This window comes from Pan troglodytes, chromosome 15 (assembly GCF_028858775.2).
Source record: "Pan troglodytes isolate AG18354 chromosome 15, NHGRI_mPanTro3-v2.0_pri, whole genome shotgun sequence".
Classification (NCBI taxonomy): domain Eukaryota; kingdom Metazoa; phylum Chordata; class Mammalia; order Primates; family Hominidae; genus Pan; species Pan troglodytes.
The window spans coordinates 86177144-86195438 of NC_072413.2; the positions used below are offsets into that span (position 1 = coordinate 86177144).

The window sequence follows — 18295 nt, forward strand, 5'->3', positions numbered from 1 at the left end:
AATGAAAGTAAATGTGCAGCAACAATTCTGTTTTTTTTTTTTTAAGGTTTCTCTTCATGGATTGCTTTGCGCTCCTCCTCCTGCAAGACAGTGAGTCTCCACAGGCCCATGAATGTCATAAGTGAGTGCAAGCTTGAAGAAGCCCCTATCCTGTGCTCAGGACAAAATATCTGTGGTCCAGAGCAGAGCTCCCAACCCAGCTACTATGAACCACGCTGGGCCCCAGAAAAGAAAGGAAAACAGAAGAGACATTGGATTGGATCTTCCAGAAGGTCTTTGTTGCAATTTTTCTCCATCATTGAAAAAAAAATTACATCATCAAATAAAGACAATAGCAGCACAGCTTATTGAAATGTCACAAGCAAATTTGTTTTGTACTTTCCCTAAGAACATTATGAAATCCCCCTCCCCCCACATTATTTTCTGTAAAATGCCTTTTTTTTAAAAGCACCATGAAATCCTATGGAAAGAAAAATAAGTAAAACACCTCCACACATGGATTTATCATCATTGTCACTGGGTCCCCTGCCTGTGACTCTGGGATGGGAAGGAGGCCAGAGGTTGGCATGTGAGGTGGTTTGCATATCACTTCTAGGCACCACTGCACCTTCTCCCTTCAAGCTCAGAGCCCTGACAGCAAAAGAGAGCTTCCGCAGTTACCTTCTGCAGCATAGGTCTGCTGAATCGACAGAGCAGGAGTCCTCTCAAAATAATTTATTTTAATGCACAGGGAACTATTTCAGATTTTTCACCTAAGAATCAAGAACACAAAGTAGATACCAAACCTCAGGCACCTGTGAAAATGATCATCACTTTCAGTAAAATCAGAGACACCTCTCATTTCTCCTCAATGCCACTGCACTGATGTCAACTGACTTAGGGCAGGCATGAGAGAACTGAGGTTTACATGGAGTATGGGTGGGTTGGTGAAGTCCAATGAAGGTATGGTGCAGAGATAGAGGACAGGGCTTTGCTTACAGCCATGTAATTAGCATGCTGTTCCAAAGTTTCCCTATGCAGAATTAACAGCATCCACAATGCCACACTAAAGTGATCTTTGTTTCAGAGAGTTACCCTTTTTCTTTTTAAGGCCATTACTAGCCAGCTCTTACTGTTCACTCAGCCACTGTCTTTGCAAACAATTGCATCATAACAGTGAGAAAGAATAACCCCATATTAGCAAAATGCAACAAGCAGAGATATGGAATGCAACACTGGCTGGTTTTTTCTTTCTCGTTTTACAGGGGCTCTGAATGTTCGTTTTCCTACGCCTGTCCCATGGTTCAGAAACCCTGGTACACACCGGATGCTTCACATTCTCACCAAATCCAGTGGGTAAAAACCAGCCCCACCCAAACTCTGGTCACCTTCTCACTAGTCCTCAGAACCCAGCATGCAAATAAACAGGCAGCATTGACGAAGCCAGGAAATGATATCATCTCAGAGGGAGGCAAGGGGGCAGGTTCTTAGTATTCAGCTCAACTAGGACTTTAAACATGGAATGGTCCTTATAGAACCCAAAGCAGCCATTTCCTCAGGTGTGTGTGTGTGTGTGTGTGTGTGTGTGTGTGCGTGTGTGTGTGTGTGAGAGAGAGATGTCTGTCTGATCATAGTACTTGAATTCATGATACATGAAGTACTACAATTGACTGCAAATAGCAACAGCTTAAAATTCTTTAACTAGTCTTAACACCATGCAAAAAATGCCCTCACAGCATGAGCCCTCCCGGTGACAGTACACTAAAGAGCTATAAGGGAGGATAGAGAGAGCCTACACAGGGCATGACCTGAATTTGGACACCAGTCTCCCAAGTACATCTGGTCTCCATTAATCCCCCAAAAGACAAATCCCAAAGGGCAAGAGACTAAGCTCTCACCTTAACCTAAAATGGGCAAGACAATTAATTAGTCATTATTCACAAATCCAACTTATAATTTAATCTTAATAAATTTTGTGAACTCATGGACTAGGGAGTGTTTCATTAGAGAACTGCACAACTACAATGGACCTTGACAAGTATCTGTGCTCAACTCCCTCCCTTGATGTGCAGACAAGGTAACAGAGATCTAGGCAGAGAACTGATGCACCCACAATCACAGGCTATGACTGCTGGAACACAAATAGTCCCAGTTACCTTAGTAACAGGCCAGAGATGGCCCAACACCACCCCAACACGCACACACACACACACACACACACACACACACTATACAGCCCTGCCCCAAAGTGATAAATTCCTGGAATCACTGTTGGGTTAGGACTGGGTATGGAGCTGTACTCTTTCCAGGAAAAAATGCCCATTGGCTCTCTCACCAGTAAACCTCCAGATTTGTCATGCAAGAAAAATTCAGTGCCCGCTTGCCAGTGAAGCAAAAGACAGCCCCCACTGAAGATGGTGGACGTGTGCTCTTTCTTTGTGCGAAATCGAAACATTTCTCCTAGGTTTATGCTGGAATGGGAGTGCAGATTGGAAAGGGTGGGGGGGCTGTGCTGATGCATGTATAGAATGTGTAGCAGCTTTGACTTATCACATGTATTCTACATGCCATTTGGCCCCATCTAAAAAAGGTAACATTCAAGTAACTTCAAACCAACTGGCCTCCTCCAAAATCTTAGTTTACATGAAGAGGAATCCAACCTCTTATTCTCTCTCAGCATCTTTGCGAGAGTATTTTATAGGTTTCTAAACACTTTGCACACATATTTAATCGATCAATCACCATAGAGGATCTTCTTTGATTTTGTTCATCACATTCTTGCCCAAATGTCTCAGGGAATGGGTTATGTAGAAAATTTTCCCACCCCCAGCCCAAGGTTATGTTTCATCCCTCTGTATGACTGATTTGACTCATTTGGGGAAGCATCTATGCACATACCAACACATGCACCTGTTCCATTTGGTAGAGTATGCAGCTTAGTGCTTTGAACTATTTTATTCCTGCTGTATGCAGAGTTTCTACAAAGTTAGCAAGTAAAGTGCAAAAGAGTGCTTTCAAAGGGCATTTTTTAAAGGGTGCCACATACAAAATTTCCAAAACCAAATAAATGTACAGTAGGTGTCTGCAGGGGCAACCCTTTGAGCCATGTTTACACAAGACCTTGTGCCCTCTTGGCGGTGGAGATTCCGCCATATCTGCTCCCCACATCTGTAAGCTGTGTCCATGAAGCTAGAAAGACACACATACACACAAACACACACATTCACAGGGATGCATGACACAGACACTATAGTGAAGTTGAAAGCAGACTTTGGTCAGACTTTGAATACCAGCTCTACCACTTTCTTGCTGTGTGCCATTGGATAAATAACATAGCTTCCCTGAGCCTCTGTGTCCTTGTGTATATAATGGGTTTGCAAATACTTCCCACGTAGTGTCGTGAGGTTTCATTGAGCTGACGTTCATAAAGTGCCTAATCCTGTGCCTGGCCCACAGAAGGCACTGGATAAATGAGAGGGAAGCCTCTGCCAGATTTGGCCGTAGGGCCTGGAATTTTAACACACTGCTACAAAGAACGTACCAGATAACACAGAGTGGAAACCAAATAAGTGAGATCCATGGACAGTTTAATTAGGAAGCTTCGACTTGTTAGAATAACAGAGGAAGTCCCAGTTATCTACCTATTCCTTAAAACACATTTTGTCAGGCTGGAATGATTCCCATAGTAAAACTCAACATCCACACCTGCATAAACATCGCCTCCCAAGTGACTATTTATTACTGAGTCGGCACAGGATGTCACCAGTGAGCCTCATCTCCAGTCCAATGGAGGCGTTGACTTAGACCTTCCTTGGACAGGAAGGGTCTCATAAGCAATGCCAGAACTTCAACAGAGCCTAAAGGTCTGGGGACAGGGAGATGGGACTGCATGTGCTCCAGGCAGGGAAGAGCTGTGCATTTTTGAGAAATGGGCAGGGACAGGTCTTCCACGGTACCAGTGGTTGAGGATGTCGTGGGTACAACTTTCCCTGGAGGTCAGAAAGCATGAGACAGTTTCTGGAAGTCTCCGCTAGTGCTGTGACCTTTTGGTAAATCCACACTGCGGGTTAGTTACGTAAAATCCCGTGAACTCTGTAAAAGGTAGCAGTGAGCCTAGAACACCCATAACCAGCAACTGCCTGGTGTTGCCAGGTCCAAATGCTTTCACGTGTGGCCCAAAGAGCTAGCTGTGAACCAGCCAATTATGATAAAGACTGAGGCATACACAGGAGTATGTATTTTCCCCTTTCTGATACAAACCCATTTAAAATCATCATGCAACCTATGACTAGCCATTCCCCGACTTTCCTCTGCGGGATGTTCTAGCCTCACAGACCAATCATAATTATGATGTGTTAGCCTATCGTTTGCCTGGGAACAATCAGTCTAGGGTGTTCCAGTTTTAGTGAGTAACCGATGTGAGATGTAGAAACAAGCAAGGAGAAGTGGTGACATTTTCAGAATAAAGGAATGCCCAAACATAAAAGTAAATGAAATATTTTAAATATTTCTAAGTATCATTGTTAAACGGAATTAATGGCACTTACGCTGCAAGCAATAAAAACATTTCAAGCTTACTGTACAAGGGGTACATTTTCTTTTTGTTTGGAGATAGCGAGATTGGATCTTATCACTATGTCTACCCTAAGACACCCAAGGGACAAAAAGCCCTGAGATGGAAAGATGCCATGGTCCTCCTCAGTGTGTCTCAGAAATGCAGGATGTCTACTTTTGTAAAAATGTAGGATCAGCTAGACAGAACAGCAAGCCACTGGCATCATGCAAGGCAATTGTTTTGGTATTTCTCCCCCTCTTATCAAAACAAGTTGTAACCAAAGTACATGGACATTTCCAAATCAGTTTATTGTCACCATTGCACCCACTGAGGAAAATGCATGATTGGCCTTTAACCACGCAGCAGTTGATGTCGTGTTTTCACCACTGCTCGCCAGTTCATGTGGACTACCTACCCCTGTGAGAAAGACCAAACTCAGCAGGCTTCTGTCATTGGTTAAGGTGATATCCACAGTGTGATGTGTTTGTGATTATTTTTTTTTCTTTTGTCATGAGAAAAGCAATTGCACCTTTTCATACGTGTGCTCTGTTCTGCTTCCAACAAATTCCAGGTGCTCTCAGGTCCCCACAGACATTCATTTGGAGCATAGAAAGACTAGGTATGATGCACTGAATGGTTTGTATCAAAATTCAAGCTCAGAGCACATGCCAAAATGTCAACTCCAATGCTTGTTACACATAACCAGCTCTCCCCCAATCAGGTCCCCTTCTGTGTGTGCACATATTACTAACGACTCCACTAAAAAGACACACCTGTTTCTTTCAGGAGGCTGGTCTAAGGAATAGCTGCCCTTGTCTACGTGTGTGCCCAGGTAGCACTGCCCAGGGGTACAGCACTGCCACTGAAATGCCCTTAACATGTACGGCCAGAACCGGCTACGTGCACGGACACTCTTGGTGTGTCCTGCGGTTGCTATCTGAAATGAAGTTCTTGTTCTCTGATTCCTTTTGGCAGAGCAAGCTTTCAGTTGTTTATGGCACAGTGAAATATATTCTTCAATGCTATGTAATTTTGGACTAAAAAGTCTGTTTAAGGCACATGTCTCAGTGTGAATATTAAAAACACACACACACACACACACACAACGCTCAGTCCAAGACCAATGTCCTTCACATTTAGTTTCTGTCTTCAAGTAATGAGTTGTTCTCCAGCTCCCGGTCTTTGGTGTCCGTGGGTATCATTCCGTTCTCCATCTCAGCGTGCTGCTGGATACAGTCCGTCAGCATGGCTGTGCTGGAGTTGTCCGAGTTACACATCTTTTCCGTCTCCTCCTCTTTCTTCTCTTCGTCCAGGGAGTAATTCCGGAAGGTCTTGTAGATTTTCTGAACGTCCTCGGGCAAGGTCTTTTTGAGGTCCTTGTTTTTCCTCTTGGTGAGTCTGGAGGTGGACCCAAACTTGTTGATGATGTTGTCCTCGGACGCACCCTGCCCATGCTTGTTCAGCTGCTCCGGCCCCTTTAGGCGCAGGTTGTTGGGCCGGTTGTTGATGCTCTCCTGGGACGAGGCCTTGAAGCGGCCGGTGTCCAGGGCGGCAAAGACAGAGCGCTTCTCGGGGGACAGCATGTCCAGTGAGTGGGCCCGCTGGTCCAGGCCCAGCCGCCGGCGCTCCATGCTGCGGATGGTGGCCGCCCGCTGCAGCTTATCGTGGATCTCCACGCTGAGCCTTCGCCGTGTCTCCCGGAACTCAGCCGTGACATTGGCCTTCCACTCTGCTGCATGGGCCTTGATTTCACCCACCTGGCCAAGAGACAGAAGAGCAACAATATGCTGACAAATGCCTCCCTGCCTTGGCCTCCCAGCACCCACAGCCCTCGGGTGTCCCCACGGGGAGGCCAGGAGGTGACGGAACACATGCCCAGGGGGAGGTGCAAATGCTACCTTCTGCCCTAGTACTTCTGCCACCTGGACACCCATCCCTAATTGGCTAGTAAATAAGGTGGCTCAGGGAGACACATGTGGTGGGCAACCCCAAGAAGCCTGAGATTTGGAGATGGTGACTTAAAGAGAGGGGGACGGCATCCTGCAGGAGAGGTTAAAATGTGGAGTTGGACAGGCCTGGCTTCCAGCTCTCTTTTATCAATTGCATGGCCTCATTCCCCCAACATACACTTGAGTGACCATATATAGCTCACCTGAGACAAGGAAATGCACCTCACTCAGTCCTGGGCACAGCAGATGTTCAGCAGGCCTTCTGCCCTCCCTGCCTTTCTGGTTTTCTATCCCGGCAGGGTGACCAACTTGTTCCAGTTTGCCTGAGGCTGTCCCAGTTTTAAAACAGAGTCCTGTGTCCTAGGAACTCCCTCAGTCCTGGGAAAACTGGGATGGGTGACCACCCTATCTGGGCCATGCTATGGTCATGTGCTGTGGGGCTTTCCCTGGTTTAAGAAGATGCTCCAGGGCACCTGGTAACCCACTTCCCCCAGTCAGGGTGCAGGAAGACGGCCTATTCTGCCAAAGCCCACAGAACAGGCCTCCTTAGAGTGGAGTTTTGCCTGAGGATCAGCACCAAATTTCTTGGCTCTTAATGAACAGGGCAGACAGTATAAGTCCCATGCTTCCCTCTGCAAATAAGGAACTCAAATTTGTGCATCCAGGAAAGTCAATATTCATGTTGTTCCCTTCTCTTTTGTTATAGCTGATTTTCAGCAGGTCAGTTAGCTGTCTGGGGAACCGGTCTGGAAATTGCATTGCTTACTTTCCTGGCTTACTGATATAAACCAGGAAAATTAGCATATGGGCCCAGGAAACTGATGTGCGAAATCTCTCCATTCAGCACCTTTCTCCTGGGGCCTTTTATACGGAATGAAGCAAACAGAGGCTGGCCCTCTATTTCTTTGGTTTTTCTTATCTCCCTTCCTTTCTTTTAGCTCTTTTTTTTCTCCTTCCTTGGCCTTCCTCCTTCTTTTCCTCTCTTCCTAAGAGAGCTACATGAATATTTATTTCTTAATCACAATATCTATCTTTCCTTCACATGTCTTCCTTTACTTCCCTTCATGTAAAGTTACACGCACGGCCCTTCCTCAGGGATGTATATTTGTCTCTATGGATGCGACAACCAAGAGGGGATATAAGTGAAAAAGGCCCATTGGGCTCACTTCCCCGTAGCTGGTCAATGTTCGATGATTTCAGTTTCTTACTGAATCAGGAAAGATTCTTGGCGTTCGACTGCCTTTCTGCACAGACCCTGAGACCGGAAGGACAGGCTGCACACCCCCCCACACACACTCAGCCATAGTCTACCTCTCCTATTTATTTTCATTTTCATTTTTTTAAAATCAGCTGTTGTTTACTAGTTTTTCCAGGATTTATGGGCTGGTAAACGAATCACCATATTTTCTCACCTGCCAAAAAAAGAATCCAGAAATAACTGTATTCTATTCTCCTTAGCTTTGAAGGAATGATTCAACATGAGGAAGCCTATGACCCGCCCCCCGCTTCCCCCGCAAAACCGAGCCAGAAACACTCCAGTCCACAGGACAGAGACAGGCAATTCTGGACACAAGCTCATCTGTTCTCAGGAACATTCATAGGGTTAGGAAGGGGTCCTACCTCTTCTTTTGTCTTTTTGGACAGAACCCGTAGCCAATCTCCGATCATACTGAGGACAGCTGCAAAGTAGGCAAGGCCAACAAGGATCCAAAACCACACTAGGGGCTTATACCACTCCCGATAATTGATGCCAGCGTTTCCCCCTGAAAACAACCAAATGTTACTTTAACCATGATCTAGCATATGGTCTTTGCAGAGAACACATATTCCATTCCATGTAGTGAAGACGTCATCCATCATTGTTTAACACTCAGCTGTTAGGTTTGTTGTGTACAAGGTGGACCGGGGTTAGAGGGCAAGGGGGGTACCCATCCCTTACCCAAAAAGCCTAACTTGAGGCTTTACTTCCCTCGATTCTTGACCACTAACCTTAATACCAGAAATAAAAAACGCCAGTGGCCAACTTGACCTACTAATGCTTGACCTGAGCATTGAGGATGAATAACTCTGAACTACAGGACAACAGATCAGGCCTGGTTGTCATTGTTTTTTCTTAAACTTCTCTAAATTTATTTTAATAAAAATCAAATATAATCATATCACCCCCTATGGTTTGGAATTCTTGGAACCATTTCCATCTTAAGCACCCATACATTTACTAAGAGACAAGTGGATGTGTGAAAGTAAAATTAGCTTTAATGGCATTACTGGGACTTTGATGCAAGCAATAGTGATTTAATGCTAACTGAGGAATGGTGTTTACATAGTGCTACTCCAAAGGGTCAATTAGGCTGAGTAATTAGAGTCACCATCAACTAGAACTAAAAGGGACCTTTGAAGCCAATCCCTTTATTTTATAAATAAGGATTACAGTAAAAATCCATCAAACCAAATTGGCCAGTTGCCTGATTGCATTGACTGGCTGTTCCATTGAAAGGACCAGTCATTTATTCTGAATAATTAGCCTATTTATTCTAACCTTCCTACAGACACTGCTGGAGGCAGCCATGCAAAACAGGTTGCAAGCCCAACCCACCGTCCTAAAGAAGTGAGGAAGCTCCTGGAAATAACGGACATCAGCCTCAATCTCTCTCTGGGAAACACTGGTGCCTAACGAAGCAGGCAGTGGCCGTTTCTAAGACGACAGATACTAGCAATGGATTGGTAACTATCGTATTAGGTGATGAGTGATTACAGACTTTCCCACCGGACCAAGGTTGTAACCACATCTAGCGCCACTGAGTCTTACGGCAAAGGCAGCTGGGCAAGAAATGTGACCTGTGGCTCCTCTCGACAAGCTCAAACCCAATCAGCAACACAGCGCAGCAGACCATGAGGCTCGACAGCTGCTGCCACTTCTTAACGTTAGAATTCCAACTTCTCTGTGCCAAGCCCCCTTCGGTTTGGTCCAGCTGCTTTTGGTTTTTCCTTTCAGACAACTCTCTCCTGCATCATTAGAGCTGTAGGATACGATCTGAGTGCCCGCACTAGTAAGTGGTTTTTCAGGTTCATTTCGTTTCTGTGCTACGCCAGAGAAATCTGTAGCTTTGTCCTGTGGGCTATCTGGGAGTAAATATTTACCTTTGCAAGTCACTATCACCCAGCAAAGATGGTCACTAGGGTGCGCTAGTGAACAAGGAACAATGAAGCAGGCAGTCAACACCCTTCTAAGTATCCCTTTATGAGCTGCTTATCTGGATTCGGAGTTCTGTGTGTGCTCCCAGACAGAGTTGCGAAATATTGTAAGGCTGTCCTAAAGTAAGTCAGCTGCAAAATAAATCAGCAATCAATCCTGCAGGATCAATGATCTGATTACATTTCTAGTAGAGTTCATACTATGTCGAATCACAGCAACCATCAACTCTTGTTAATGTATCGTTTTCCAATGATTGGGCAACCTTCCCTATCACTCGTAGACTGTTACCAAAAGATAGAGATAAACTTCCAGTCTTTTCAGGCATGCATTCTCCAGATTGGTCTGTGTAAGCTCGGAAAACTGGAGCTTGGAAGGGGTCTGGCCTAACTGCAGTCAGCACTGTGACTTTTAAGAGACCGTGGTCTACAGAAACCTCAGGACAAAGGAAATATGGCTCTGTAATCACTGACAAGGGCAGTAAAACTGTGGATGCCTGGGACTGTGTAGGTTGTGCCCTTACTAGGTAAGTAAAGATAAGGTAAAGTGCTAGTTTGTACTAAGTGCTCAGTCCATGGTAGATAACAAATAATAAAAGCATCACTTTAAAAATCTCACTCCCAGGCCTCTGCTATTTGTGCCTCAGATTAACAGACTGAACTGAGCCATTGGTTAGAGATCTGTGTCTGTCACAGGTATCTTATAATAGACAGTCCTCAGGACAGCCCAGTGCTATCCCAGAGAGCTCTAAAGCACCACCCACTGCAGGTTATGCTTTGGATACTTAAAGATGTTTGTGAAATAGTTCAAAATTCCAGCTGCCACTCCATGTGTTTGCCTTAGATTGGAAACACCACCGAGTTTTCCCATGGACCGGCTACGGATGATGCCAAGGGATTAACTGGAATACATCTATAACTGTTCCTCTTACTTTTCTCAGTTTCTCTGTGCAGTCTCTCTTCGGAGCTTGAGGCCACTAACTAGACATCCATGGTTGAGCACTGTGCGTAAGGGGAAAATGGGTAGAGTTCCAGGCTCCAGGCTTTCTGTAAATGATTTTCAGTCACACTGACTAAAAATCAATTTTTAGTTAAAAGCTAAAAAAAACTAAATTTAGTCACTTTGCAATTCTTAGTCCTTAACCAATAAAAAGGAAGGGGGAAAAAAAACCCTATTATTTCTACAAAGTGGAATTCAGTCTTTGTCTGCCCAATTGGAAGAGCTACAAAACCACTCTGCCAGTTATTTGTATTATAAAATTAACAGGGAGGCATGCGTGCCCCTGTTGATGAGCCTTCAGCAATCTCTTCCAGAATTTCCTGTTTGCCAGACTCCCAGAGACCAGAACCCATCCTCCTGATGTGCACAGTATTCCATGGAGAAATCAAGACACTGCTGGGATCACACGCCAAACAAGAACGGTCTGGCCAGGTGCAGTGGCTCACACCTGTAATCCCAGCACTTTGGCAGGCCGATCACATGAGCCCAACAGATCAAGACCAGCTTGGGCAACATGGCTAAATCCCATCTCTATGAAAAATACAAAAAATGAAAATAAAAAATAGCCAGGCATGGTGGCACACGTCTGTAGTCCCAGCTACTCAGGAGGCTGAGGTGGGAGGATCACTTGAGCCCCAGAGGTCCGAGGCTGCAGTGAGCCATGATCACACCACTGCACTCCAGCCTGGGCAACAGAGCGAGACCCTGTTCAAAACAAACAAACAAACAAACAAGAAAAAAACAAAAAAAAAAAACAGTCTGCTTAGGGCTCAGGTCAGGCTGCCACTTCACCAGGAACTGGTAAAGGACACACACACACACACGCACACACACACACACTCCATCCAGACATTTCAAACTTGTGACAGATGATAGAGTTGTTTGATCAAAGTGTTCACTTCTTGTAGTAGAAACTGATCACTTGTCTGAACATCTAGAACTATCCTATTAGAAAAAGAGAAGGATGGCCTCTTCCTTCTATCCGTACCTTTCTACCACACTTTTGGGAAACTGGTGCACATATGAAACTAAATCTCATTTCATTTGCAATTTCCCTGGCCCTAGATGAAATTGATGGTGATTTTTTTTTCACTTCCTTAAACATAGCTCATCCACATTTATTTTTACAAGGAAGGCTATTGCTTGTATATACACTCCCGCATAATCCACGAGCTTATATTCCCTCTGGGCAGTTCTCAGCTCCCCATAGTCACCAAAGTCCTCAGCTTTGTATCTGGGCATGTGCAGGACAACGTTTGCAGAGACAATGGCTCTCACCTGGGAGTCAGGAAGCTGAACCTGCAGGTCACTGCAGACCAAATTCTATGCTAATCTCATCTGAGTTTCCTATGTGCCACTTCCTAGCACAGCCTTTATCATTGGATTAGAGAGGTTTAATTCAATTCAGAAGTCCAAGATTTAATGAGAAATTCACTTTAGTCTTGCATAATTTGTGTGACGATAAGGGAAATAAGCATCCTGAGAAGGAAAGGGTTGGCTTTCTTTTCATAGCAGAAAAAACCTATGGTGTTTATATTACATAGGACTAGGGATTTGAAATGAGCCTCTTCACAGCAGTAGTGACACTGAGTCATCTTCATTTGCTTCTCCCGCAACATCTTTTATCGATTGCGAAAAGCACAGCCAACAGATTATTTTTCCCGCCAGAGCCCCAGTGCCTGGCCTGCCCAGGGTGCTTACCTGCCACAAAATCACCAAAGCCCACCGTGGTCAGAGTGACCACCACAAAGTAAATGGACTCCAAGGCCGTCCAGCCCTCGATGTACTTAAAGATGACAGCAGGGATCGTCACAAACACAATGCAGCCGGCCAAGATGAACAGGATGGTTGAGATGACCCGGATCTTGGTCTGACTCACTTGCTTTTTCTAGGAAGAGCAAAGGAGAAAGATAGGCAAGTCAGCGGCATCACCCTGGATTCAGGATATAGATGCACAGAAAACGGTACTGTGTCAGTGACTTTTAACCTTTCTCTGGTCATTGGCTGCTTGGAGGAAATTTGATGAACGCTGTGAACTCTTTCCTAGAAAAGTGCATTCAGAATTTTTCAAGTGGTCTAGGAGGTTCTCAGGCTCCCTGAAGCCTGTTCGTGGACACCAGGTCAAACAAACAAAAAAATCCTGCTTAGCCAATGCTTTGAATGTTTCTTGCATGGTTCCATGACTGCAGCCCAAATGCTGATTCTGACTTCTCACTGGTGCAAATATAATGATTTCCCAAAAATGCTACCATTTGTCATGTAGTATTACTGATCCACCATTCGTGAGAATGAGTTTGGAGCTCTTTCCACAATGGTGGTGATGGATTTGCACCGTTTCCCTTGTGTCAAACAGAATATGCTGGGAAAAAAAATTATCTGAGTCAGGCCAAAATGTTTGGATGAAACAGAAAACACAGTCATCCCCATCTTCACCTGTGACCGACTCTAGCCAAGTATTTGTGTGTTTCTTCACCCCCACATTTTCCCTGCTGAGGCTGTACATTTATAACACACTTTCGTTTTAAAACACACCTGTCTGAGCTGGTGCTGTGATCATCATGTGTGTTGACTGTATCACTCACAAGAGACAGGATAGGAGTTAGCATAACAGGGTCCCCGTCTAAATGGGTAGTAGGACGACAATTAGATGGACTTAATGATCTGTGGTGAAATCTCCTTTGGGGCTTTGAAATTTTTATACATCTCTGCAAACAAATCTCATCTCATGCCAGCTCCTGAAGGAGTCAGTTGTTGGGTCATTAAGAAAAAAGCATCTAGAATGGGAATTAGACTGATACTGGGGCAAAGGAATCATACCAGTGGAGTCCAGGAGCAGGACTGGTAGCATCGGTCGTATTCTCTTTGGATGTGCTGAAGGCGACACTGGAATTGACTCTAAGCTGAAAAATCCTCGCAATTCTCAGAATTGGTGCTGGAGACTGTCATCAGGAGGCCCTGGTATCATATACTAGCATAAATATATGAACGATGTGTTTAACACCAGAATGTATGGCCTTTCTACATTGCCTAGATGAATTTTCTGCAAACGTACACCACATTTGGGGCAATCAATATAGGAAATCCGTACCATGAGACCTGCATCCTCTTCATCGCACCAAGCACAGAGAGACCTTTGCTTTATATACTTCATTTTACACATGCAAAACAGAAGCCAAGAGGGGTTAAGGGACTTGCATAAAATGATGCCACTAATTAGCCGAGATTAGAATTCTGATGTACTTAATTCTCAGTCCAGTGCTTAACAACGGAAACAGCTTTTCAAGTAGTTCAACAATTCACCAACCCAAAGAAAGTTGTCAAACAAAGTCGTCTGCATCTAACAGAAGAAATCAGACTAACTCCTGCTGAAAATGGGCAGTCCTCTGTCCCTTCTGTGAAGGAAGACTGAGAATAAAAAATGGTCACTGGGTGATCTGTCCAGGAAAAGCTAAAGAAATGCCATCCTTCCTTGTAAAAAGGAGGTATTTTCTAACTCCTAAGAAGGCATCTGGTATATAAAATGGGAACAGGGAAAAATAATTTGATCTATGCTTTGATATAGAAACCCTCCTAATCTCCTCAGAGAAGCCATCTGAAAAAAAAATTACAATTTATTGATATTGTTGAAACTATATATGAAAATATTGACTTTTTCACACATGAAAGTGTCAAAACAAGATAAATTACCTGAAAACTGCAGGGAAAGTTTTGTCCATTTCATAAATTTCCATGTTGGATATTACAGGAGGATTTTGTGAAGGCAGGTAAGCCCCTCTGAGAATCCAGGAATTTACTTTAATTAGCCTAGTTTTGTTTGCAGAAATGTATGAAAAGTTCAAAGCCCAAAAGGAGATTTCGCCATAGATCATTAAGTCAATCTAATTGCTGGCAATGGGAGTACCATTCCTCCTCAAATATTCCTCCTCAAATGCATAGTGAAGTTACAGTGAATTAAATGTTTGTGAGATGCTTGTTAAGTCATAAATTAAGATGTGAATGTAACTGCAATCTAAATGAGGTTGAGGTTGGCAAAAGAGGACTGCAAGTACGTAGGAAGCTGGAGACGTTCCTGGACTTCAGAAGATGGGCAGGAGGGAAGATGGGGAAGGACAGGGGTGGATTTGTTTGATGGCAGACAAGGAGGTGTATAACAAAGGCTAGATCGTGGCATCTTAATTGCATCATCTACTGGAGACTTTATCAGCAAGGTAAACATTTCACCACTACTCATTGCCCTGGCTAACAAGTGTGTTCCTGGGCTGCTTCTCCTAGACATCCAAGGGTAACACTCAGAGAATGTTTGGAGCATTTAATTATCAGGGTATTTTAGGGACTTAAGAAATGCGCATCTTGCGTGTGTATGTGTGTGTAGGTGTATGAAAATATGTGTATACCCATACTTTGCTATAAAAAGAAGTGCTGTGGGCATAAGGTTTTAGCAATATCTGTTATTCTAGATACCCATGTTTTTGTTGCCCTCTAGGTATTTTTTTTAAAAAAAAGTTGCCTTAATTGAACATTTTAAACTGCAGCTTTCACAATGGAATCACAAACCATCTCATGTGCCGTGTGGTGATCTTCAGTTTTCTTATCCCCATTAGCCCTGTAACTGTTCACTGCTGCTGAAAAACCATAGTAGTGTTTAAGAACACAGCGTCTAGGGAAAGACTGCCTGAGACACATCCCAACCCCACTGCTAAATAGCTGAGTGACCTTAGGCAAGTTTCTCAACCTCTCTGTGCATTAGTTTTTTTCCTCTATAAAATGGAGATAAGAAATCCCACCTTATCGGATTGTTTGGAAGATTAAACAAGTGTGCAAACACTTAGCACAGTGCCTGGTTAATATTCAATGCTTGTTAACAGGCCATTTTAATGTAAATGCTCAAATTTTTCCTTAGACGTAGACAGTCCCAGGTTTAATGCTTCTCTTTGCCATTGAGGAATGTTCCCTCATATGTGGCTTAAGATAATCTCTGTTTAGCTTCAGGAGGTCGCTGCTGGTTGTCCTTTCCTGGATATATTGTATACCTCATTGTCAATGACAAAAAATGTCCTCATTCTCCTTTGGTTCCTCTTGCCAACTCTGGTTTGAGCTCCCAGACAGTCTCAGCTCACAATCTTGGAAGCTTTTTTATTTGCCTTCCAATTAATTCCACCCTACTTCCAAAACCCCAGGCTCAGCCACCTCCCCGTCCCATTTTTCATCATCCTTCAGAAACTGCCAAGAATTGCAGATAACGTTTGCGATGTCAGGAACCAGCTGCAGAGGGATTCTGAGAGGCACAAACCTCACTCTCCCTGCCTCCCTGCCACATCCCCCTGCCACTTACAGAATGGAGCTGTGTTTCCACGGTGGGGTTGCTAGGCAAAATTGCATTGCTTACTTACCAGTAAGCAGAGCCGCTAGCAGAAAGCTCTGTGAGAGCCCAGATCTAACTGAGCTAATGTGTCCTTAGGCTAACAAAACTGCTATCAGGGAAGAGATGGCCTGATATGATATTTGGGTAGAACTGATAGGATGGTCGTGTACTTCTGTCTAAATCGTGTTTTCACACTTTGTTGATTGGTTAGACTAGAGCGCATGTTCTTCCCTTCTCTTTACACAAACAGTATTTTGCAAAACTATTTCCCGTATCTGATTGATACAAACTATAGGAATTTTTTAAGTACTCAAAACCCATCTCCTGTAGAGTTCATTTAGTTGTTAAAATTATATGTGCAATTGTTCCAAACACCAAGTAAGCTTCGTAAACAGGAGGAGAGGGAGCCAGTTCTAAGAGCTCTCTTTTGAGAGAGGGATGTATGGACTGACAATTCGGGAAGTGTTTACTTGTTTCAGGCCTCAGAGGGCTAAGCCACATGTCCAATTCTCATTAAGCATAATTCTCTGCCTGTTTTTGTTTACTTCCACAATGTTATTTTGGAGAGCATGTATATTTCCATTCATTTGTGGGCTATTTTTTCGTTTAATTTTTACCCCTTCTTTAATCCCCATTGTTTGCATCTTTATGTAATTTCTTACAATTCTGAGATTAACAATTCAGATTGTTTTGTCTGGCTGGGAAATTATTTATTCATTGTGATTTCTAGCCAGGATGTCGGGGATTTTACTCAAGAATAAAGACACTGCGGTAAAAATCCTAAGACAGAAGCTAAACATGCAGAGCTCAGTTTACGGCTTGGTTTGGTTTGTTGAAATGCAAACACATCACCATAGTAATACATCTGAACTGAGGATAATTTCTCAAAATGGAAAGACGATGGGAACTGCCTAGTAAGAGGACTGACTTCATTTTCTTATAACATGTTTTCTTCCAAGATTTATTTTAGAAGGTTCACTTATAACTAATAATTTCAACATCACAATGAATGGCCTTGTGGCACTAGCAATTCTATAAACTATGAGTAGAGCTTTTAAACACTCTCTGCCTAAAATCTCCATGGCAGAGATGCTGTAAGCACATATCAGTGAGAATAGTGAAGTGGAACCTTCAAGAAGCCTACTGAAAAAGTCCCACTCAAAAGCTGAATACACAAATGGATCATATATACACAAACAGAAAAAAGTTTATATCCAGCTTCTGACTCTGAGTCATGTTGCAAGACACCTATGACAGACTGGCCAGTTCAATACTTTGCTGGTTTCACTATGCAAAGTTCTTGAAAAAGATGTTGGTATATATGGGTAAATTGTTTTTATCACTAGACTACCAATATAGGTGCATCTGGGATGGAAAAAAATAAAATTCACAAATAATAAAAACTCAGGCCAGGCATGCTGGCTCACACCTGTAATCCCAGCTCTTCAGGAGGCTGAGGTCAGGAGTTCAAGACCTGCCTGGCCAACATGGGGAAACCCCAATTCTACTAAAAAACACAAAAATTAGCTGGGCATGGTGGCAGATGTCTGTAATCCCAGCTACTTAGGAGACTGAGGCAGGGAGAATCACTTGAACCCGGGAGGCAGAGGTTGCAGCGAGCCAAGATTGCGCCACTGCACTCCAGCCTGGGCAACAGAGAGAGACTCCGACTAAAAAAAAAAAAAAAAAAAAAAAAAATCAACTGTTCCACTGCAGGAAGACTTTAATTAAAATTTTCAAAAGTTTTCTATTCTAAAAAACTGGTTGCTGTTAACATTTGAAGATAATACGCTATTGGAACACAAGATTTGGCATTTAATTCATTCTGCACATAATTATTTAAAACCTTAAATGTCAGGGACCATTCTAGTTGCAAGGGACATGGCAGTTCGAGGGAAGGAGGGAGGGAAGGAAGGAAGAAACAGAAGGAAGGAAGGAGGGAAGGGAGAGAGAGAGAGAGAGAGAGAGAAGAAAGGGGAAAAAAGAAAAGAAAAAGTTCCTTCCTCTTGCACACAAAGTCCAGCAGGAAGATCTGAGCCTTTGTCTGAAAATGTCTTTGTGGCACTGTCCATGGTGCCCCACCCTGGTAGACATTGAAGGCAAAGCTTAGTACCTAATGACACCTAGGTGACCAAATATATCACCTGGGAGAGAAGAAAGGAAAGAATAACATTCTTGTAGCTCTGGCATGTGGAATATAAAAGCATGCCAACTGTAATGGACGACCTTTAAATCTTTGTCAGTCAGGCATTCAGAAG

General features: G+C 43.6%; 1 protein-coding gene across 3 annotated transcripts in view; it reads right to left on the reverse strand.

The window, feature by feature from the left end:
* Window positions 1-256: 256 nt before the first annotated feature.
* The window catches only part of KCNK10 (potassium two pore domain channel subfamily K member 10), a 146251-nt gene continuing 128212 nt past the window's right edge, over window positions 257-18295 (reverse strand). For all 3 annotated transcript variants that reach the window (XM_054666210.2, XM_001136938.7, XM_016926536.4), the window contains exons 5-7: window positions 12377-12563; window positions 8104-8246; window positions 257-6291 (exon numbers count right to left, since the gene is read on the reverse strand). In XM_054666210.2, the coding sequence (XP_054522185.1) occupies window positions 5671-6291; window positions 8104-8246; window positions 12377-12563 (951 nt within the window). In that variant the 3' untranslated portion in view covers window positions 257-5670. The remainder of the gene's footprint in view (window positions 6292-8103; window positions 8247-12376; window positions 12564-18295) is intronic.